General features: G+C 41.5%; 1 protein-coding gene and 1 long non-coding RNA gene across 2 annotated transcripts in view; one reads left to right on the top strand and one right to left on the bottom strand.

Moving 5' to 3' along the window:
• The first annotated feature begins 4954 nt into the window (after positions 1-4954).
• The window catches only part of CASP6 (caspase 6), a 34259-nt gene continuing 15908 nt past the window's right edge, over positions 4955-23305 (top strand). The window contains exons 1-3 of the mRNA XM_021001395.2: positions 4955-5105; positions 18722-18767; positions 20124-20270. Of these exons, the coding sequence (XP_020857054.1) occupies positions 4976-5105; positions 18722-18767; positions 20124-20270 (323 nt within the window). The 5' untranslated portion in view covers positions 4955-4975. The remainder of the gene's footprint in view (positions 5106-18721; positions 18768-20123; positions 20271-23305) is intronic.
• Positions 13641-18999, bottom strand: LOC110218615 (uncharacterized). Its single transcript, XR_002327372.2, has 2 exons — positions 17907-18999; positions 13641-17349 (listed from the first exon to the last, which is right to left on the bottom strand). It is a non-coding gene; the product is annotated as an uncharacterized LOC110218615 (long non-coding RNA).

Raw genomic sequence — 23305 nt, 5'->3', positions numbered from 1 at the left:
TGCTGTGTCACCCAGCTGTCCTTCTTAACATTCCATCTACACACTATTTGTTGGATTAAGCTGTTTATTATGCTTGGAGAACACTGTCCATATGTACTTCCCCTTTTAGAATCCCTAGATTCTAAACCTTCTAGATCTAACTTTGATGGCATCATCTTTCTTAAACCTTCCCTTATTAGTCCAGTTCATGCTCTTTGCTTCCTCAGTTTATGAAATGCTTATTTCTGTTGATGTTTTAGACCTGCTCCATGGGGGCAGGAACTTTTTATTTGGCCGAATATCCCTGATGAGGTTGGGATCTGGGTCCCAGAAAGGAAAAACCCTAGACTTTCCCACATGGCTAAATCTCTGGCATTTTCCTGAGGTTATAATCCCATCAACTGGCCTTTCACCTCCCTATGGCCCCTGGCCATTTCCCCTCCCATCCAGATCTCCTTAGGCTGCTCCTCCTGTCACCCCAAACTACTTAGCCACTCCTAGATCCCTCCCACAGGCTTTCTGTATATAACGTCCATCTTGTCTCCATTAAGACGCTAAGATTCCTAAAATCTAGTCACTGCTTAGATTCTTATAATCTAGCCACTCCTTAAAGAGTCTGCCCAATATGACAGTGTTCTAATAAACCTTGTCTTTGGCTGAAAGAAGGCCTGAGTCGAATTCTTTCAGGCAGGACCTGCTTATTGTGATATTGGGGTCCCAGCACCCCTGAACCCCTAAACCGCATCATCCCCAGCTAGGTGGCAAAGTCATTAAGAGGAATGGACCTGGAGTCAGGAAGACTTGAATTCAAGTCCAGCCTCAGAGGCTTATTAGCAAGTCACTTAACCCTATCTGCCTCAGTTTCTTTAACTGCAGAGTCAGAATAATAATAGCACCTATCTCACAGGGTTCTTGTATGGATCAAATGAAATCATATTTGTACCATGCCTATGCACATGGTAGGTGCTTAATAAATGCTTGTTTCCTTCCTAATTAATATTTAATATCTGAATTTTGGAATTTTTATTGTTATTTTTTGTTACAGAATATCTAATCTGAATGGCCTTGAAGGTTGTCCATATATTAAAAGGAAAGGCTTAGAAACTGAGATTACCCTCTAAGTTATTTTAAGCGACATTGGTACGTCTTCAAAACACGTGGGTAAAATAAAACACCCTTCCAAATAAGCCCTAATGGCCACCTTATTCCGGTACTCTGAGACAAAGCTTCTTACTCTGCCTTATCAAACTATTCATCCAGAAACCAGAGAAACTGCATCTGCCTTGTCCAGCAAAATTCTCCGGAGATGAGTTTTGCCTGAAGGTTAGCCACTGGGTCCTCCGGCTGACTGACCAAGGAACGTTTTTTAGGTGCTACCTCATGCCCCTGAAAAGCTGAAGTCACCTTGACTGTGGCTGGGGAGGAGGGAGTAAGGTTATGTAATGGCCTAATACAATACTCAAACTGGGTGAGCTCCAGTGTGGTTATGCTAAAACCCTGGGTCCCTAGTTCTCAGTGAAGAAGTGTTTATGGAAACCTCATGTGACTCTCTTGCCCCTTATTTGATGAATCCATAAACAATAATAAGGCCAGCCATGTTCAAACGTCAAACATACGCTTGCCAAAAAGACTATTTTACTAAGAATTCACAGGGCAAGCACTCATATGGTGGTCAGAAAAAGTCACACAGGGACACTCTCAAGGTCTCTCTTAAGAACTTTGGAGTTGATTGTGAGACATGGAAGACCAACCTGCATGGTATGACCACATCAGAGAAGGTGCTACATTCTACGAGGGAAGCAGAAGTAGCTCAAAAGAAACGTGAAATGTGCAGACTTAGAGAATCCACCCCAGGTGTTCACCTGGACTGTTTGTGCCCGACCTGTGGTAGAACATTCTGAGCTCATATTGGTCTAATCAGCCACTGTGGGACACACTGAAACTTATATATATGATGTCATTTTGGTTCTTAGAGAACTAAGGACCACAACCCAGTAACCGCCACTACAATCTGAAGTAAAAGACAGTCCTTGCCCTCCAGGAGCTTACAATCAAATGGGAAACAAATCTGTACCAAGCTAGCTATTGTCAGCAGTTCTAAGAAAGACAAACAGAATTAGGCTGTATGTGCATTCTGTCTCTTGACAAAGATCTGGTGCCAGATGAGGTACACATGAGAGAGTCAATGTGTGAATGAATTTGTTCTGCTTGACAACACTTATAAATTGCAAGGGCAGCCTTTAATTTGGAAGGAGGGGACTGTTGGGAGTGGCGTAGTGATAGGAATTTTTAAAAAAAAGATAAGAGCAGTGGTTGAAAGATTTTAAAATACTCCCAAGGGCTGGTGGCTAGAGCACTAAACCTGTAGTCAGGAAGATTCTGAGTTCAACTCTGGCCTCAGATACTTATTAGCTGTTGACCCTGGGCAAGACACTTCATCCCGCTTGCCTCAGTTTCCTTATCTGTACAATGAGCTGGAGAAGGAAATGGCAAACCACTCCAGTATCCCATCTGGGATCAAGAAGAGTCAGACAAGACTGAACAACAAGAAAACAGAAAGGTTTAGAAGGGGGTTGTTTGTCCTTTGTTCTCCAAGAGGACCAGGACATAGGGGAGGTGATGTCATGCTTTGCAAGTGAATTGGATTTAAGTAATGGAGGCTGTGCAAAGTCACCACCCTCACTCTCTCCTTCAGAGCCATCTGGGCCTTTTTAAGCTAAGGTCTTTCCCGTGTCTCAGTTGGTCTGAGTCAACACCCATTCAGTGATTAAGGCTAGGTAAGAAATGAGGTAAAAAATGCCTCTTTTATCTACTCAAAGGAAAAAAAAATCTATCTAGGAGTAGAACACCCTCAGGGTTTCTGGCCAGAACAGAATTTCCCACTTTACAATTTTTTTGTTCAGCATTAATACATTGAAATGTTCATGCTAAGTTCTTAGTACATAATTTAAGTTCATTCACTTATACTAAATTAATAATTAAAAAAAACTTAATTTGTCTGTAATTTCTACCTTGGTAATTATGAGGACCAATGGATACTTAAAAACTTAACAATTATAATAATATAAAATACCTAATAATTATAAAGAACCAGCCTCATATGAAATTGAATAATTACTGTCTGGTCATGGCACATGCTGTCGTGATGAATAAACACGGACGGACTCTGCTACTGCCCTCACAGAAGTACAAAATGTTGGGGAGATAAGGCAAAACAGAGAAGTAGCAAACAAGGGAAGACATTGTAATGAAAGCTCTAAGTTGTGTAAAAGGGCCCCACATCACTGCCTTTCTTAGAAGCCACATTCTTCACACTCATGCCTGTTCTGACACCTGAATCTCTGATTCCCTTCCTGAAAGGGCTCTTACATATAGAGGAATTTACTATGTGTCAGGCCAATTTTTACCCCCTCTTTTCCCCAAACATACAGCAATGGAAAGAAATTCATAGAAGGCCTGGTTGAGTTAGCCTCTTGTGGAAAGGGGAAAGAGACCTGTGTTACTTTCTTAGTATCCTGGACCCCTGGAGCAGGCTGGTGCAGAAAAACAGAAAAATGTGATGCAGGATTACAAGGGAAACTAATTGTATTTAAAGCTTTTATTGAGTTTTTAAGTGAAGAACTTGTAGGCTGAGTGCATGGCTAAAGAATGTGGATGAAGAATTGCCTCACCAAAAAGCAAAAAAAAAAAAATGAATGTGGTTCTCATTGAGAACAGGGGGTAAAGAAAGGGTAAAGGGAGAGGGAAGGGGGCAAGGGAAGTGGGGAGAAGGGGCAAAACAGGGAGAGAACAAGGGATACTGAGACCTGACTGACTGGGGACAGACCCAAGGTGCAGATTGGGAGAAATATTTAATTTTTCATTTTTAAATTTTTAGGCAATTGGGGTCAAGTGACTTGCCCACGGTCACACACCTAAGTGTCAAGTGTTTGGTGTGAGGCCGAATTTAAACTCAGGTCCTCCTGACCTCAGGGTCGGTGGTCCTATGCACGGCGCCATCTAGCTGCCGCAGAGATAAATATTTTTCGACGTGGTCAACATCTGTGGAGGTTGGTTTCTTCTTTTTCTTTTTCTAGGTGTAAAAAAGGGCAGGTAGGAGAAGGTGAGAGAAACCAGTGGTCTGTCAAGTCTAAAAACTAATGACCAAAAAGCACAGCCGTTATGCAACCATTGTTAACTGAAAATACCAAAGAGCTCACACAGGTTATCACAACCAGTTAACTCTAAGAAATGAAATAAAATAAAAACAAAGCGCTAACAGAGGGCACAAGCAGAAAGCTTGCTTTATTCCGTTAGTGGATGGAAACTAGATACGTGCAGGCTGACTTCTCTAGGAAACCTGCTTTTATGAGGCTAAATCTTACTACATATTGCAATAATATGCAAGAACAATAATAATACATAACATCAACAATTGGACAAGTTTGATTCCTCGCAGGGGCTTTCGGGTGGTGTGAGCTCAGGGACCACCTGGGGCCGGTGTGGAAATAATACTGGGGTTCTGCTCCGGCTGAGTTCACCAGAGGTGAGCGCAAAGGATTGTTGTTATGCCAAGCTCAGCGAGCTTGCTGGGCCTTGATTAAAAAAAAGTACAAGGAAGGAAACCCGAAACCAGGAGCAAGCATACCCACCCCCAGATTTAGAGTTGAGACGACAAGAGAAGGAGGGGGCTGCTTGGACCACAGGACCGTGCAGTTGGAACTGGGATAGACCGGGAGACCGCGGAGTCTTATTATGCCATCATTTAACAAAGGAGGGAACTGAGACACACGATGTTGGGTCAGCCAGACCGGAGAAAGGTCTGGGGCTGGCTCAGAACCGCAGTCTTGCGGGAAGCCCGGGCTGCACGGCTGGCCAATCTGGGTGCGCCCGAGCTCCTTGGGGGCCGGGGTGGGCGTAGCTCCAGCGTCCCGGAGAGGAGGAGGAGTAAGAGGGGGAGAAGGAGGAGGAGGGAGAGGGAGGGGCGAGGAGGAGGGAGACGGGGAGGAGGAAGCAGATGGAGCCGCGGAGGAAGAGGCGGGGGCTGCAACGAGCAGCCAGGAAGAGACGGAGACCCAGGGAGGCAGCCCCCGGAGTCTGCACCATGAGCGCCTCGGACCCCCGCAGTGGGGACTTCTCGGCCCCAGGTGGGAGGGGAGGGGCACCCCGGACCACGGCCTCCCCCTGCTCCTTCTTCAACCCTAGGCCCCTCCTCCAGCCTCCTAGCCCTTCTCTTTCTCCTCTTCTCCTCCCTTTGCCGATCTCTCTCTCCTATTCCTCCTCTCCTTCTTTTTGCTCTTCCCCTTCTCCCCCATTTCCTCTAATTCCCTTCCCCTCCTCCACTTCCCCCTTTTCTCCTCTCTTCCCACCTTTCTCCTCCCCTTCTCCTTCCTTTTCTCTCCCCCTCCTCCCTCCCCACTTTCTGCCCCCTCCCCATTTGGACTGGGAGTACTTGGCTGCTCTTACTCGAAGTCCCTTCCCCCCTCGAGTCCCCCCCGCTGGGAGCCTCCGTTCTTAATGTGTAAAGCGCCGCGCTTGGTTCGGAGCGTCTGTCCGGTGCCCTTCTCCTTTCATCCAAGAGCCCTTCCCTCTGTTCTCCAGCTCCTTTTCTTCCCTCTGGCCCCCCTTTTTTTTGGGGGGTCCCATTCTTGCTGTAATAGGAGCCGCCGCACCAGGTGCTGCATGAATCCTCATCTGATCCCCCGCCACTGCCTTCAGCGTGACTGCTTTGTGAAGATTCGCTTTATTTTTATCAGTTTATTTATGTGCTTTTTTATTTAATGTACACTTCTCTTCCCGTTTGAAGTTGCTTTCAGATAGGGCTCATTTCCTTCTCCTTGCATTCCTGTTTTCTTGCACACTTGGCCTTATTAGGTTCGATCGTTAGAGACCTTTGGTGGCGAAGGGCATAGAGTGCCTGACTTGGAGTCAGGAACACGAGTTCTTTTCCTGGCTCAGACTCTTTATTAGCTGTGTGACCTTGTCTGAGCAAGTCCCTTTGCCTCTTCCGGCCTCAGTGTCCCCATCTGTAAAGTGGGGATAATTCTAGCCCTCCTCCCAGGGTAGTTGTAAGGATCGAATGAGATAAGTAAGCTATGCAAAGTGCTTTGCAAACCTTGAAGCATTCTATCTGTGGAAGCTATTATTAGGAGTATCATTATTATGCTTGTGGGAGGTTTACTTTTCACTCTTGAAAATGAAAAGAAAGAAAAATCCCTGGTGGCAGCTGCAGCTTCCTTGGGGAAGGCAGGGAGAAGCTTCTCTTTTCCCTTTCCCCTTGGGGTTAGATGCTAGGGCAGCTCTTGCTGGGGTATGGTGTCACCCGTAGTGCCCTTCCCCTCCACCTCCCCTTCTCCCACTCTCTGTCCTTCCCCATCACATTAATTGCCGAGGGGTTCTGGGTCCCGCTTCCGCCCAGCAAAGGGGAGAAGACAGGTATGCAAAAGTGTTCTCGAAAGCCGTCCATCAGCTCCAGCGTTCAGATCCTTAGGTGTCTGAACTTGTTTGAAAACAATAACTCGCTGTTTAGAGGAAATACCGGGGAGGTTCTTTGCCTGTGTTCATTGTGGGTCCCTAGCTATTGGCTTGAAATTGAATTCATTTAATCATTCTTCAGGATAATTGGCTCCCATTACTGCCTGAGAGAGAGAGTACAGGTTTGGTTCCTGTACTGCTCACCAGATCTGTTACTGACCCAAAGCTGTTTAAAAAACCAAACCAAACCAAAAAGCCTTGAGCTGTGGACTGGGGAGAAAGCAGATGGAAGCTTTGAGGCTTATTCTTGAGTACTTTTGTGTCTATGCCTCTCCCCCTTCCTAAATGTCCAATGATGCTTCGTAGGAAAAAAACAAGGCTTGCCCCAGAGCCAAGGTCGGGGGGAGTAAGGTGATAGATGATGCTCTCCTGTGTAGTAAAGCCTAGTACAGTCACGGCCAGAATTGTTTGGTTCCACAAGCATTTATTAAGCCCCTCGCTGTTGTAGGTGCCAGGCCCACAAAGACAAAAAAGTGACTTAGTCCCGATGCTTGAATATCCTATGAGAGAGAGATGTGATATTTAAGCAGGTAAATATGATCAGGCATCTTTTTATTCACCTCCTTTGTATCTGCTGAAGTCATGGTGGAGGTCCCCGGGAAGTGGAGTGGGAATTTTCCCCCCACATTGAGTTTTTAATCATGTTACTGCGATAATGTCCTTACTAGGGTGAAGGGCATTCCAGGAAGCAGCACAGCAGACTTCCCTCCCCCCTTCTTCCAGTGCATCGGCTTGGCACCCTTAGGGCTCCTCCCCTCTGGAGTTCTTCTAAAGAGTTGGGAAGGTCTGTGATCCGGGTCTTTGAGGAGGTGGAGGGGGCTTATTTATGAGTCTAAACTCTGGAGGGTTCCCAGGATGACTCTATCCAGCCAAGATGCACCATCCTGTAGTGGAGTGGCCTGAGTCACACCTTTCGTGAGGGTTTCCTAGCCAGGACCCTAGGCCTTCTTGTATTCCAAAACCCATCCCACCTTGCTTCCTCCCTTGATAGCCTTCCCAGCAGCTTGGGTCCAGGGGGCTTTCCATATCTTTATGTTTTAGGATCCAGGATTTCTCCCCAGTTCTGCCCCTGTTCACCTCACCCCCATGAATTTGCTCCAGGCGTTAGAATTCTTAGTTACAGCTCTGGGGACAAGGACTAGTTTTCTCAATCATAAAGTATTTATTAGGTGTTTGCTATATCCCAGGCAGAGCTTTGCTTATGATGCAGAAGGATGACATCTGAAAAAAAATACTGGTTCTTTAGTAATTCAGCACATGATTATTAAGCCCTGCCTGTATGCAAAACACTCTGGAAACTAGGATGAAAGTCCTGCCCTCCAGGAGTTTACATTCTACCGGGTGGGTAGGGTACTGAACTTACTGAGTTAAGTGAGAATTAGGGAATGGAGGAAGGAGAGGTGGTTACACTGGGGGATCAGAGAGAGCCTTTGCCCCTGACCTGAGCCTCAAAGGGAGGATGAGCATTCTGAAAGGGTGAGAGGAGGAGGGAAGGCATGCTATGTCAGGGGCATGGCGTCTTTCAGTGACTGGGGGAGGGAGATGGACTCCAGACCAAGTCCAAGATGAAGCCAGATTGGGAAGGACTTTGAGTACCTGGGTGAGGGATTTGTATTTTATCTCAGAGGCAATAGAAAGCCACTAAGGGTTTTTGAGTGAAGGAATGATAGAATCAGCAATTATACGTGCTTGTTGACTTGGCTTTTTAGGACTGTCTTCCTCCTGAAGTTATATATAATTGTAGTTATTGACTTGAATGTTGAATCCGCTAAGTATAACAACAGGGAAGGAACTGTCCTGCGTTTTGGCATCGTACTTTTGTTGTTCGCTTGTTTTAGTTGTGTCCAACTCTTTGGGACTCCATTTGGGATTTTCTTGGAGAAGATATTACTGGAGTGGTTTGCCAGTTCTTTCTCCAGGTCATTTTACAGAAGAGGAAACCGAGGCAAACAAGGTTAAGTGACTTGCCCAGCGTGACACAGCCATATCTTCCTGACTCAAGACCCACTCTATCCATTGTGCCACCAGGCTGCCCTGTTGGTTTTGTATCTCCAGTGCCTAATGTCTCTTTCCTTGAGCTCAATTGACCAGTTCTTTAGGAATTTTATTTTGGCACCTGGGAGCCTGGAATGATCTCTTCTTTACCTGTCCCCCTCAAAACCAGACCAGTCTCTTCTGCATGTGGTCTTTCCTGATCCCTGTAATTGTTGATGTCCTTCCTCCTGAACTATCTTGTGTCAAACTACTTTATATATGTTTGTGTTTATTCACTTTACACTTGTGGTGTAGACTTTTTTGTATTCCAGTTGGAATGCAAGCTCTTTGGGAGTACTTGTATCTATAGTGCCCAGTACGTAGTAGGCTCTTAATAAATGTTTGTTGGTTAATAGGAGAGGGAGAAAACCTAGGAGATTAATTAAGAATGCCTGCATAGCCTTGTGAATTAAGAGAGGGGAAACTCTAGGGAGATAATTGGGAGTAGAATTGGCAAGATGGATGGGAAGGGAGGAGAAGGAGGAAATAAGCATTTATGTAGCACTTACTACATGCCAGGCACAGTGCGAGGCGCGTTTACAAATATTATCTCATTTGATTCTCACAACAACCTTGGGGGTAGGTGCTGTTATTACCTCCATTTTGCAGTTGAGGAAACTGAGGCAAAGAGAGATTTAGTGATTTGCCCACAGTCATTGAGTGTCTGAGGTTGGATTTGACTTCTGGTCTTCCTGACTCCAGGCCCAGCACTCTATCTACTTTGTCGCCCGTTGCTTCTAATGGGAGTAGCTGATTGTATATGAGGTAAGGCAGAGTAAAGAGTCAAAGATGACCTCAAGGTTATAAACCTGGGTGCTTCCCTCAATAGAAATAAGTACATTAGCCAGGTGTGGTAGCCTCCACCTGTGGCTGGGCTCTGTGCTCATCAGGTGTCCTTACACTAAGGTTAGCATCAATATGGTGAGCCCTCAGGAGCACAGGGCCTTCAAGTTGCCTAAGGACCCTGAGCTGGCTCATGTCAAAAGAAGGGGGAACGTCAAAATGCCAGTCAGTAGTGGGATCTGGGTTGTGAGTAGCTTTCAAGCTCGGGTGAGATGGGGAAATCCAGTCTTAAAAGAAAAGAAGGAAATTTTGCTCTTGGGAGGGCAGGGATCTAACTTTTTTATGTTTAAGGGCACAATAAAGATTTGTTAAATAAATGAGTAAAGCCTGTCTGGCTAGGTAAGAAGGACTTGGCACTTAATCAATGCTTATTCATCATTTAATATATTCAGAAGGGGGAAAAGGTGTGGCCAGAAATCTAAAGTAAAACTCATTTAGTCTCAAAGGGTAGGGGGACAGATTAGATAGTACTGGAACGGGACTCACAGGAAGAGATAAGAAGGTCAGAGAGCCAAAAACATCCAAACAGGGAACAGTATATTTGTTAAGATGGAAAAGGAGGGCTGTGAATTACCAGGGCTAGAAGATTTCTTTCTCTGACAACAAAATTTGTTCTATCTGTATCAGCAAAGCAGTGCTAAAGTGAGTTATTCAGCTGGGGTGGTGGTACCAGTTTCTGTAGAATTGGGCATTAATGTGGTATTTGTTTAAATGGAATTCTACTTGTCATACCTGGAAGGTTGTCCAGTTGTCTAGACGTCTAGACTATCTATATAACGTTAGTCATTGCTTTAATGATGAGGTATTTAATTTTTTTTAAAAAACCTAATTATTTGGGAAACTAAAATTTACTCACTGTAAAGATATTGTTAGGAATCACTGCTCTAAAGAAAGGCAATAAAGGGGATTGGGAAAGGCTGTTTGTGGATTTTAGGGATTTGAAGGGAGCCAGGGAATGCAGGAGGCAGAGATGAGCAGGGACGGAGTTCCAGGCACTCGGGGACAGACAGGGAAAATACATGGAGTTGGGAGATGTACTGTCTTGTGTGAAGAACAGTGAGGAATCCAGTGTCACCATACGGAAGAGTAGCTGGAGCAGGGAGTAAGATGAAGGAAGACTGGAAATGTGGGAAGGAAGCCAGGTTTGATCTGGAGATCAATTTGGTAACTGAGTGAATGTTGGATTAGAATGGGAAGAAGCTTGAGGCCAGGACATCAACCAGCAGTTATTGCAATAGTGCAGATGTGAAATGATGAAGGCCTACACCAGGGTGAGGGCAGTGTCTAAGGAGAGAGGAGAGAAGGGAGATAGATATAGGTATAGGTATATGTACACACATATATACACATATACATACATACACACCAACACACAAGGTGTTATGAGGGTGAAAATTATAGAACTTTGACAGTAGATTAGCTGTGAGGGGTAAAAGAGTGAGGAGTTGCATGTGACCCTTAGGTTATGATCCCGGGTGAGTTGGGGGGATGGTTGTGCCCTTTATCATAGTGGGGAAGTTTGGAAGAGGGTCTGGGAGGAAAAGATAATGAATTTTATCATCCCTGAGGAGCACTTAGAGTGAGTCTAGGAATTGGTGAGTTGTGTCCAACTCTTCATGACCCCATTGAGGGTTTTCTTGGCAAAGATACTTAAGTGGTTTGCCATTTCCTTTTCTAGCTCATTTTACAGATGAGGAAGCTGGGGCAAACAGGGTTAAGTGACTTGCCCAGGATCATACAACTAGTAGTGTCTGAGGCTGGTTTTGAACTCACAAAGATGAGTCTTCCTGACTCCAGGCCTGGCACTCTACTGACTGCACCATCTGGCTGCCTCTAGAGAGGTAGCCTGCCAGTGTTGAGTGAGATCGTGGCTTGTTGGGAAGGAAGATGATAGGATCATATGCTGTTCATTGGTTGCTTAAACTTAGGATCTTTTCCTCCCAAACCCTCCCTTCTTCACTTCCCAATTACTGATGAGGGCATCCCCACTACCTTCCCAGTGGCTGCGGATCACAACCTAGGTTCATATCCATACTTCACTCTCGCCCCTCATGTCCAGTCACTTGTCAAGGCCTATTAGAATCAGCAGGGCCATTGACTGTAACCCCTTCATCTTACAGTTGATGAAACTAGAGGCCCAGAGGGATTAATTGTCTTATCCAAAGGTTGCTAATGTAGTAAGTGACTGAAATGGTGTTCAAACTCAGCCCCATGCCTTTTCCATGTACCCACACTGCCTCTCAAGGTAGAGAAAGCATAGAGTGCTTAAGGGGGCCAGGCTGAGGTTGGGAACTGGTGAGGACTCTTGTGGGGCCTACATTAGGAGGTGGACTGGACATAGTAAATGTGAGTCCTGTAAGTCGGGGACTAACAGTATGTGATAGACGTAGATTCCATCTCAATAAAACAAATGTACCTGACAAGATTACTTATTTTTATTTTTAAATTTTGGACTTAAACACCAAAAAAGGAAAGCATTTCCATGTACACAGCAGAATACAAAAAGAGGATACTGTATAAAACTGAGAATCTCCATTTTGAATGGGATTGAGACCACCTATCCAAATAAAAATTCAGAGGTTTCTCTCAGTAGAAACAGAAGTTTTATTCTAGCAAGTCTCGCGTGAGAATTGGGCATCACCTACCCAGGGCGAACTGGAGTAGGGAGGCAAGATACAGGCAGCAAACAAGCAGTTATATACTCTTAGACAAAGAACTCTAAGAACCCTCTCCCCACCCCTCACCCCCACTTACCTCAATCTCTTTATCCTCATTGGTTGAGGTAAGAGACCTTACATTCTACCCAGAAACTCAGAGATACATTTTACCCAAAACAAGCTTGGGAGCTAGAAGATTGCCTTATTTGGTAAAGGTAAGGCTGGGGTGGTGGTTCCAAAACAAGGGAGGGAATGGATAACAGGTGTATGGCCCGATCACATGAAACTTAGGCCCAGCTAATGCTAAAGCCTTAACTGAATTTTGGGGGCATATCTTCCATTTCACATGAGAAACTTTGACTTGTCCCACATAGTCCCCCCTCTCATTTCATAGTTGAAAGTTTCTCATGACAAAATTGGTAAGTTTCTGCAGCCTCCCTATTTGCTATTTCATCAGGGTTTGACCTTTCCTCTTCTTCCTGACTGACTGTCATCCATCCTTGATTCCCCGATATCATTAGTCTTGTGGACTCACTAAACAGGCTCTTTTAATGTAATCGTTCTAGAGAGTGTCCTTTGTACAGTGGTGGTAATTAACTGCATCATGCAAGGGACACATACTGGGAGTAGTATGACTCCACTCACTGCTATCAATAAGAAGCATAAAACTTGCTTCCACCAAGTTCCCCCAAACCAGGACCACCCCTTTAAATAAATATGGGAAGGATTAATCTGAGCATTGACAAATCAAAGGGGCAGCCTCTTCATAAGTGCAGATAAAGAGACCCAAAAGAAAACAATAATGCAATTGTCCCTTTAAGATTCAAAAATTCTTTTCTTATACAGCTGTCTGGCAGGGAACACCATCAATGAAATCCTCTTGTCCTTGGTATTTGTTCCAGCCATCATCATCATCATCATCATCATCATCATCGTCATCTCCTCCTCCTTCTCCTCTTCCTCTTCTTCCTCTTCCTCTTCTTCCTCTTCCTCTTCTTCCTCTTCCTCTTCCTCTTCCTCTTCTTCTTCTTCTTCTTCTTCTCTTCTTCTTTTCTTCTTCTTCTTCTTCTTCTCTTCTTCTTCTTCTTCTTCTTCTTCTTTCCTTCTCTCTTCTCCTTCTCCTTCTCCTTCTCCTTCTCCTCTCTTCTCCTTCTCCTTCTCCTTCTCCTTCTCCTTCTCCTTCTCCTTCTTCTTCTTCTTCTTCTTCTCCTTCTTCTTCTTCTTCTTCTTTCTTCTTCTTCTTCTTCTTCTTCTTCTTCTTCTTCTTCTTCTTCTTCTTCCCCCCAGCTTTCTGTCCATTCTCCTACAGAAATGATCTTAGCACAATTTTAAATCACTATTTCTAGTCCTTATAACCCTGATCATTTTTACAGACTCAAAATTGGAACCATGGCCAATTGTCATGTTTAAGAAATTCACATCAAAACCCAGTGTCTTATACTTTACATTAATCCATTATTAATTTCCTCACCAGGGGATGAGACTTCACTATGGAATTAATCACAGGCTTCAGTACATACATATCAATTTTTTTTAACACAGTACATATCAAATCTTAAAATTTTAGTCATGCCTTGTTTCTTTGATGGCGTTTACAAAACAAATCACAAGCCATTCTTCTTTTGACATTATTAATAAATGGTAACAACACTTTAGACGAGTATGCCATCATCCAAATAACACAATAACATTCCCATAGACTTCTGATTGTCTCCATACCACTATCAAGAATTAAAAGACCCTAACTCATACAGGAACACTAGTCCCAGTTCTATAATAACCTAAGATGTTTCATAATCAATTATTTTAGTGAATTTGTTACTGTACTTCTAAAACCTTCTGATTATAGAGATTACTGTAGAAGGAAAAAGAGCAGGAACATGTCCTTAGCTTTGTTTAAATTCAGATAGAGTTGTAGTTCTCCAATTATGCAGTATCTGTTTCTCCTCATAGCCAAACTCAGGAAATAGTCAGGTGGGAAACATTCCTTTCCAAAGGAACACAATGGGGAAACTGAGCCAGGAGGATGCCATCCTTGATTGAGGCTAAGATTGTCCCCTCGGCCTTTTCCCAAATGAATCACATTTCCTCTAAGTAGACCTCCATCTGTTCTTGTGGCATTTCTCTCAGATACTGATTTAATGCAGACCACTATACCCAAATTCAAACTCAAAACAAAATTAGTTATACTCCCAAGAGCCTTTTACCTCAAACAGCAAGTCTCACTAATCACAGCTTAAAGCCAGATGCAGCTAATTTTACTCTCGTGGAGTTGCAATAAGCAATATAGATTTACCAGGGCTCATACATAAGAAATCTCACTGTACATCTTTCCTTCTCAAATTTAAACTTGCCCTGGTGTAAAAGCCAATCGTTAGAAATCATTTCTACCTATTGTACATAAACTTGCAGCTTCTCAGCAAGTCAAGTTCATTGTCTAGGAACTGCATAATCCTAACAAGTTCTTTTCTCAGGGCAGATGACCTTGCCTACACAGATACAGTAATCGATTATTCCTCTCAGGTTTTAGCATTAAAACAGTAATCCCAAACAACTTACTTAAAAATCTCACAAATTTCATAAATGATAACAAAACAATTTTAACTGAAAATTCCCTTTAAATACAGACAAAATTTGGAAATTCTATGCTTTCTTAAATTACAATACTTAGAAGGAAATGTTACAAAACAGGATCATATAGAGTGCCCCAACAGCCAGATTCATTCCTTTTTCTCTTTTCTCTGAAGGCACAATGAATTTAACATTCCAGATGATAAAAGAAATTGCCCTTCCAGCAACATAACTAATACAATTGCTTACTGGATTATATCACATAAGAAAATTCAAAAATATGTAAGCAGTATATTAAAAAGTTAAAACAGACCCAATGAAAAAAAATCTTTCTTTTTACATTTCTGAAGGCAGATAATTGAATAGGGCTCTCCTCAAACTGCCTGTACAACTATTTTTCCACTGTTCTTTAGTTTCTTTCAATTTACTTTAGTGCCAGACAGTGTAACAAGTTCTGAAATTAAAAACACCACATTTTTACCAATTTGAATGAGTTGGGGCTCATGGGGAAACATGGTCTCGGCAACAGCTGAACCCAGTCATCCCCAACAAGCCACAGCCCCCAGCTGCCCATAAATTACCTTTTGTTTATGTTCTGATACACAAAAACTTTTCTTTTTTATGAGAGGCAGAAAAGATTAAGTGCTACTTCTCTTTTTAATCTGAGGGGAAAAGGTTCCCTTTTTCTCTCTTTGTCTCCACACTCAAATTTGGCCAGAATTAGAATGCAGAGAGAGAAATTATTATTTTTTTTTCCCAAAAGTTTCAAAACCTTCTTACTTTCAAAACCTCTGTTCCCACTGTGCAAATAAATTATACCTTCCTTAAGCTTTCTACACATACTCCTCTTGCCTACATACTTAAACTTTCTTGCCTTTCTTTCTAATGGACTTTGATTAAAGTCCCTTTAAAACCGCACATATCTTATTTCTTTCTAATTCTGACCTGACACTTTGAAAATCCTTCTCAACTTGCTTTTTACCAGTCATATAACCTAAATAATAAAGTATTTTTCTCTCTTTCACTCTCTCATCTACCTGTCCCTCTGAAGCTGCTGTTGCCAGGGAGGAAGAGGGGGAGAGAAAGAAAGCAACATTCCAGAGTCCAGCTGCAGCCTTCTGCTATCTGGCTGCAAAAGATACACACTGACATTTACTCATACCCCGCACAGACACAAACACACAAAAAAAATAGACACGCAACAACCCTCTGCCCTGTGGAATCCTCAAATCATATTTAATCATTTTCTCTCTATCTTTCCCTTTATGTTTTGGTAGTTCATTCCAATTCTGCAATCGATTGCCTAAAAGACTTGTCTATAGGTACCTCACATTTGCACTCCAACTGCGCAGATCCAGATTGTTCCTTTCCCATTCCTAAGTCCTCACCTATGGAATTTATGGGAGTCGTCACCAAACTCCCTGAGACTAAAGACTCAGCTGAATCATTGAGGAGGGTCGCTCACTCCTCCACTCACCCATGAAGCTTTCTCAGCGGGTCCTTTCAATGAGTATCTCTTCTGAAATTTGATTAGGCCTGGATTCTGCCCAAACTAGAGTCTATCCTAAAGGGCCCTCACCCTATGCCAGTTACCTCCAGACCCCTGAGTGCTTACTTCTGGATTGCACGCCTACAACTTACGTGAATGCTCTCACTCACTGGCCGGCCGGAATTTCTTCTTTTCATTTTTAGTCATCGGAGCCCTAACAAGCCTTCTGTTTCTCCGAGTCCCTCTCTTTGGGGTTATTTCAAAGACTGGGCAGTAACCTCCCTCCAGGGCTCAAGACCTCTGAGAAATCTCGGATGCCCGCTTGGTCTTGACCTTGGCAAGGAAGCCCCCTCCCTAATCAAAGAAAATTCTGGACGATTCTCCAATCGAATGGGATTGAGACCACCTACCCAAATAAAAATTCAGAGGTTTCTCTCAGTAGAAACAGAAGTTTTATTCTAGTAAGTCTCACTTGAGAATTGGGCATCACCTACCCAGGGCGGACTGGAGTAGGGAGGCAGGATACAAGCAGCAATCAAGCAGTTATATACCCTTAGACAAACAACTCTAAGAAACACCCTCCTCCCCCACTTGTTTACCTCAATCTCTTTATCCTCATTGGTTGAGTTAAAAGACCTTACATTCTACCCAGAAACTAAGAAATACATTTTACCCAAAACAAGCTTGGAAGCTAGAAGATTGGCTTATTTGGTAAAGATAAGGCTGGGGTGGTGGTTACAAAACAAGAGAGGTGATGGGTAACAGGTGTATGGCCCGATCACATGATTTACAGGAAAATGAAACTTAGGCCCGGCTAATGCTAAAGCCTTAACTAAATTTTTGGGGCATGGCTTCCATTTCACATGAGAAACTTTCACTTGTCCCACACAATTTCATATCAGTTGCGTTAAAAAATATGATAAATCCATGCATTATTTTCCAACATGCATATTAAAGAATGTTTCACTTTCCCCGCTTCCCTGCCTTTTGGGGCTTTATTAGTCCAGCCCTCTCCTCCAACTTTCCCTAAATTAAAAAGAAAAAACATTTGCAACAAATAAGCCTAGGTAAGGAAAACGAATCTACACATTGACAATGTCCAAAAACATGCCTCTTTCTGCATCTTGTTATGAGAGTTTTTAAACCTGTGTTTTCTGTAGTCCTTCAGGCTCCCCACTGCACCCCCTAGAAGGTGAATAGTGAAGAGGGTGGGCATTCCATCTGGGTCTTCCCAGCTTGCAACGCTTATGGGCTGGTTTTTCTCTGTTTTTGAAAAAGAGAGATTGGAGATTCCTTGGTTAGCACCAAAAAGAAAAATCTTGGATATGAATTTCTTTTGGTATTTTCTGTAGGGTACTGTTTCCTTGCCTTATGAGGAAAAGCACTGTAGTCAACAGCATGATGTAAATGCAAAGACCACCACAGTGGGTTATCTGGTTCAAATCTCAGCTTTGCACCTCATTTTTAGGGGACAAATTTTTTCATCTGTTAATGATTGACCTTCTAAAGTCCTTGTACCTATAAATCTAAAAGTCTACCACTTCTTAGCTGCAGGGCCCTAAGTAAACCATATCACCTCCCAAATTTTGGTTCCTTCCTTGGTAAAGTGGGGGTCATCATACTTTTATCGTCTACCTTACAGGTGATTGTGAATCTTTAGTGAGATAAATACAAGGTTGGGTCAAAAGTGTTCCTGCAGTTAATTAAGCTATTAATTTAATATGGTACTTTGTAGCGTTATGTAAGTACAAACTTATTGTATACATATATAGTATGTACACGTACACACACACACACACACACTCACACTTGGGCCAGACCTGTGATTTCAGTGGTATAGGAATTCCTGATGAAGAATCTCTCTGCCAATGCAATTTGACTCCTGCTCTTCATTCTAAGGTCATAGAGAGCTGCTTTTTGGTGGGCTCTAAAGGGAAGGGAAGAGAATATGCATTTACTAAGCACCTACTATGTGCCAGGCATTCTGCTAAGTACCTTTACAAAAATCATTTCATTTGATCCTCACGACAACCTTGAGAGGTAGGTACTATTATTATCTCCATTTTACAGATGAGAAACTGAGGCAAGCAGAGGTTAATGGCTTACCCAGGGTGACACAGTCAGGGAGTGTCTGAGGCTGGATTGGACTCAAGGTTTTCTTGACTCCAGGACTAGGACTCTATCTACTGTGCCACCCAGCTGCCTCTGACCTCTTGCAGTCTGTGAGTTGGTCGGGGGTGGGGCAGTGAGTAGCTTTCCAGTTGTCGCACCCAGCACGTAAACAAGCATGGGACTTCTTGAATTGGAAACCGTCTTTTAAGCTAAATCGTATCTCCTGAAGAGAACAACTTGCCTTGAAAAGAAATATTTTAAAAATTTTTATTCTGTAATTAAAACATACAGACGAGCCAGCCATCCCTCCCAAAGATGGAGGCTTAGTAAGATTGCAAATGATTTGTGAGTCAAACAGCACTTTTCAAAGCTGACATATGTAAGACACACCAAACCAGGAGACTCGGATTTTTTAAAGGCCACTTTTGAAGAAGACACAAGCCTTTTATAAGTGTGGAAGAGAGAGCGTTTAACATTTCCTGATGTGTTTCCATCTCAAAAACTCTTTTGTTTTTGTTTTTAGCGGATGCTGGACAAAATGTGACAGAAGTGGATGCCTTAATTAAAAGGTAATAGGTCTTTTTCTTTTTGTTGGTGAGGCAGTTGGGGTTAAGTGACTCACCCAGGGTCACACAGCTAGTAAATGTCAAGTGTCTGAGGTTGGATTTGAACTCAGGTCCTCCTAACTCTGAGGCCAGAGATCCATCTACTGTGCCACCTAGCTGCCCCAATAGGTCTTTTTAAAAAATTTTATTAATTTATTTTGATTTATCAATAATCACTTCCATATTCTTTTGAGTTTAAAATTTTTCTCCCCCTACCCCCGTTCCACCCTCCCCAAGATGGCGCACAATCTGATATAGGCTTTACATTTACATTCCTATTAAACATTTTTTCACATTAGTGAAGTTGTAAGTAAAAATTAAAACCAATAGGAGGAACCATCAGAAAGATGAAGCAAAACTCAACAGAAGGGAAAAATGAGTGATAGTGATTCAATTTCCATAGTTCTTTCTTTGGATGTGGACAGCATTTTCCATCCCGAGGCCTCTGGAGATGTCTTAGATCCTTGTAATGCTGAGAAGGATTCAGTTTAACAATATTAGTCATCGCATAATGTGGCTGTTATTGTGCACAAAGTCCTCTTGGTTCTGCTCACTTCACTCAGCATCAGACCATATAAGTCTTTTCCAGGTTTTTCTGAAGTCACCCTGTTCATCATTTCTTATAGCACAATAGTATTCCATTACATTCATATACCACAGCTTGCTCAGCCATTACCCAATTGATGGGCATCCTCTCAATTTCTAAGTCTTTGCCACCACAAAAAGAGCCACTTCAAATATTTTTGTACGTGTGGGTCCCTTTCCCTTTTTTATGATCTCTTTGGGACACAGACCTAGGAGTGATATTGCCAGGTCAAAGGGTATGCACAGTTTGTTTGCCCTTTGGGCATAATTCCAAATTATTCTCCAGAACAGTTGGATCAGTTCACAACTCCACCAACAGTACATTAGTGTCCCAGTGGAAATCAATTATTTTGAAATAGTTATCAGCATTTTTCTTTTTAAAGTTCAGGACCCCAGGTTAAGGATTACTTCTCTAAAATTAGAAGTTGGAGAGAATGTACCAATGTACCTACATTGGTATAGAGTATGTTTTCTTATTTTGCAGTTTCCCTGTAACAGGGAATTTACAGGTCCATTCCCAGTCCCTATACTCTGCATTTGCTGTCTACCCTTATAGAATATAAGCTATTTGAGGACAAGGACTATTTCTTTTTTTTTTTTTGTTTCCCCAATACCTTGCCCAGTCCTAGGCACATAGGGCACTTAATCATACCTATTGATAGATTAACTGACATTATTGGTACAGGTACCTGGTGAATTTGACTCACTTCTTATTCTTTGACTTTTCATGAACAGTGACTTACTTGATCCAGAAGAAAGGTACAAAATGGATCACAAGAGGAGAGGCATAGCTTTGATCTTCAATCACGAGCGATTCTTCTGGCACTTGACTTTGCCAGAAAGGCGTGGCACCAGGGCGGACAGAGAGAACCTTAAACTAAGGTAGTCTACACATCTTATCCTATCCTCTATCAGAAACAAGTTGTCACATTGGAAGTGAATGTCTTATAAAATTTCTAAATGGCAATCAGACAGTAAGCCAGGAGAGAAGATAGCTCTTTTTGGTGGATAAAAATCATAGAATCATAGAGTTCAAGGTGGAAGAGACCTTAAGGTCATTTAGTCTAACCCCCTAAGTATTACAGCTAAGGAAACTGAGGCATGAGGCGGCTCGCTGCTTTGTCCAAGAACACCCAGTAAATGGCAGAGTCAGGATTTGAACTTGGGCCTCTTCCTTCAGAGTCCTTTTCCACAGAAAAGGGCCCCCCTGTTCAGAAATAAGCTGGAAATGCTTTCTTTCATAAAGATGTCCCTGTTTTATCTATTTAATTTCACTTTTAAAAGAGGTCATTGTTAGCCCCAATTTGGGAAAAATTCCTTAAGCATCTATTAGGCCCTTTACTAGGTGATAGATTGGCTTCAAAGTGATGAATTTTTCAACCAAAGCAACTCTAAGACCATCTAGATACATAGAAGAGGGGAGGGGTCAAGATCAGTGTCAATTGAAGGGGTTGAAATATTACTTATATTTATCAATTATTTGTTTATACAGAGTTGATGTTAGTCTGAATTGTTTCCTGGTACTTCCTACTTCACTCTTCATCAATTCATACAAGTCTTTCCAGGTTTCTCTGAAGCTGTCCTTTTTATCATTTCTTACAGCACAGTAATATTCTATTATATTCATATACAGAATTATTCAGCCATTCCCCAGTAGATCAGCACTCCCTTAGCTTCCAATTCTTTGCCACCACAAAAAGAGTTGCTGTCAATATTTTTGTATATATAAGGTCTTTTCCCCTTTCTTTGATCTGCTTAGGGTTTCAAGCTTCATAGTGGTATCTCTGGGTCTAAAAGGTTAGTAACTTTGTGAGCATAGTTCCAAATTACTGTCCAGAATGACAACCATTTCACAGCTTCACCAAGTCCACACCCTCTCCAACTTTAATCTTGGTTTCTTTCTTGTCTGCTTCATCTGTCTGACGGGTGTGAGCTTTAATTTGCATCATTAACATTTTCTCATTCGCTTTCTTAAGTTTAGACAATCAACAATAATAAATCAAGTCCTGAGTTGTAGCATATGCTGATTTCTGAGGTCAAGAGCTGGTCTGAGCAGGTTTCAGCCCACCCCGATGTGCCCAGCCAAGTGCCTGAATGTGATTTGTTTTTTCATTCATTCATTCATCAATCAAATATTTATTGAACCCATGCCATTTACTCTGCACTGTGTTGGGCCAGGGATAGGGGATACAAAGCAAAGAAACAGGTTCAAGTGTGGTTGGGAAGTACAAGCTATTTACACAGGAAAAGATAAACCCGTTATAGTCTCCAACTGACTGACCAAAGGTCTGATGAGGGCGGGATAGCAGATGTTGTAAGTGAGTGTCCGTGGGGAGGGATGCGGCTTGGCAACATTGGTTTTTTTCCCTTTCTTTTGAAATGAAGAGGATTTTCAGATAGTCCCCTTGGAGGCTCCATTCATGGGCTTGGGGTCTGTAGCCCATTGGTTTTGCTGGCCACAGACAGAACTGTCCTTTGAAATTCTCACTTCCTTTCCCTGAAGTTTACTTGTAGAGAAATAGTTTGTCCAGTTGCTTTCGATTAGCCATTAAGAGGGGCTCAGGCACCATCTTCTGCAGGAGACTTTTCCTGTTTTCCCTCGTTGTTAGTACCATCCCCTCTAATGTAACTTTGGATCCACTTCCTGGGCATCTTACATATACTGCTAAGTGTACATGTAGTCTTCCCTGGGTAGAATGTAAGCTCCTGGAGGGCAGGGGCTGTTTTCTTTAGTCTTTGCATTCTCAGCCTTTGGCACATAGGAGCTGCTAAATAAATGTTGGTTGGTGGGTGGGGGCATGTGATGGGAATAGTCTGTAGACCAGGTAGACTAGTTTGGCAATTTCTTTATATATAATATCATTATATATGTGTGTGTATAAATATATATTTGTATATAGTATAGATAATATTTGTGTATGTTACATATAATATAAATATGTTTGTATGTCTATATATTATAATATGTAATATCCATCATACTGTATATTACATACTATATATGCTATATTATACTTTATATATTATATATACTATGTTATGCTTTATAGATTATATATGCACTATGTTATACTATATATGCTATAGTATAGTTGATATATATACTATATTATACTATATATGCTATAGTATACTTTATATACTATATATATATTATGCTATACTTTATATATTATACTATATATACTATAGTGCACTTTACATATTATATATACACTATATTATACTATACTTTATATATTATACTATATTGCTATAGTATACATATCATATATACACTATATTATACTATATATGCTATAGTATACTTTATATATTATATATATATACACTATATTATACTATATATGCTATAGTATACTTTACATATTATATATACTGTATTATACTATGCTTTATATATTTTATATATATATTATGTTATACTATATATGCTATATTATATGTATACTATATTATGCTATACTTTACATATTTTATATATATATACTATATTATGCTATATATGCGATATTATACTTTATATATTATATACTATATTATACTATACTTTATATATTATATACCATATTATACTATACTTTATATATTATATATACTATATTATACTATAGATGCGATATTATACTTTATATATTATATATACTATATTATGTTATATATGTTATACTTTATACATTATATATACACTATATTATACTATGTATTCTATAGTATATATATTATATGTGCACTATATTATACTATATATACTATAGTATACTTTATATATATACTATATCATGCTTTATATATTATATACTATATTATACTATATATATTATATATATACTATATTATACTATAATGCAATATTATACTTTATATATTATATATACTATATTATGTTATGTATGTTATACTTTATACATTATATA

This window comes from Phascolarctos cinereus, unplaced genomic scaffold (assembly GCF_003287225.1).
Source record: "Phascolarctos cinereus isolate Bilbo 61053 unplaced genomic scaffold, phaCin_HiC Scaffold_9;HRSCAF=440, whole genome shotgun sequence".
NCBI classification, from domain to species: Eukaryota; Metazoa; Chordata; class Mammalia; order Diprotodontia; family Phascolarctidae; genus Phascolarctos; species Phascolarctos cinereus.
Note: the sequence above shows the minus strand (reverse complement) of the source record. Positions and strands in the feature narration are given on the sequence as shown.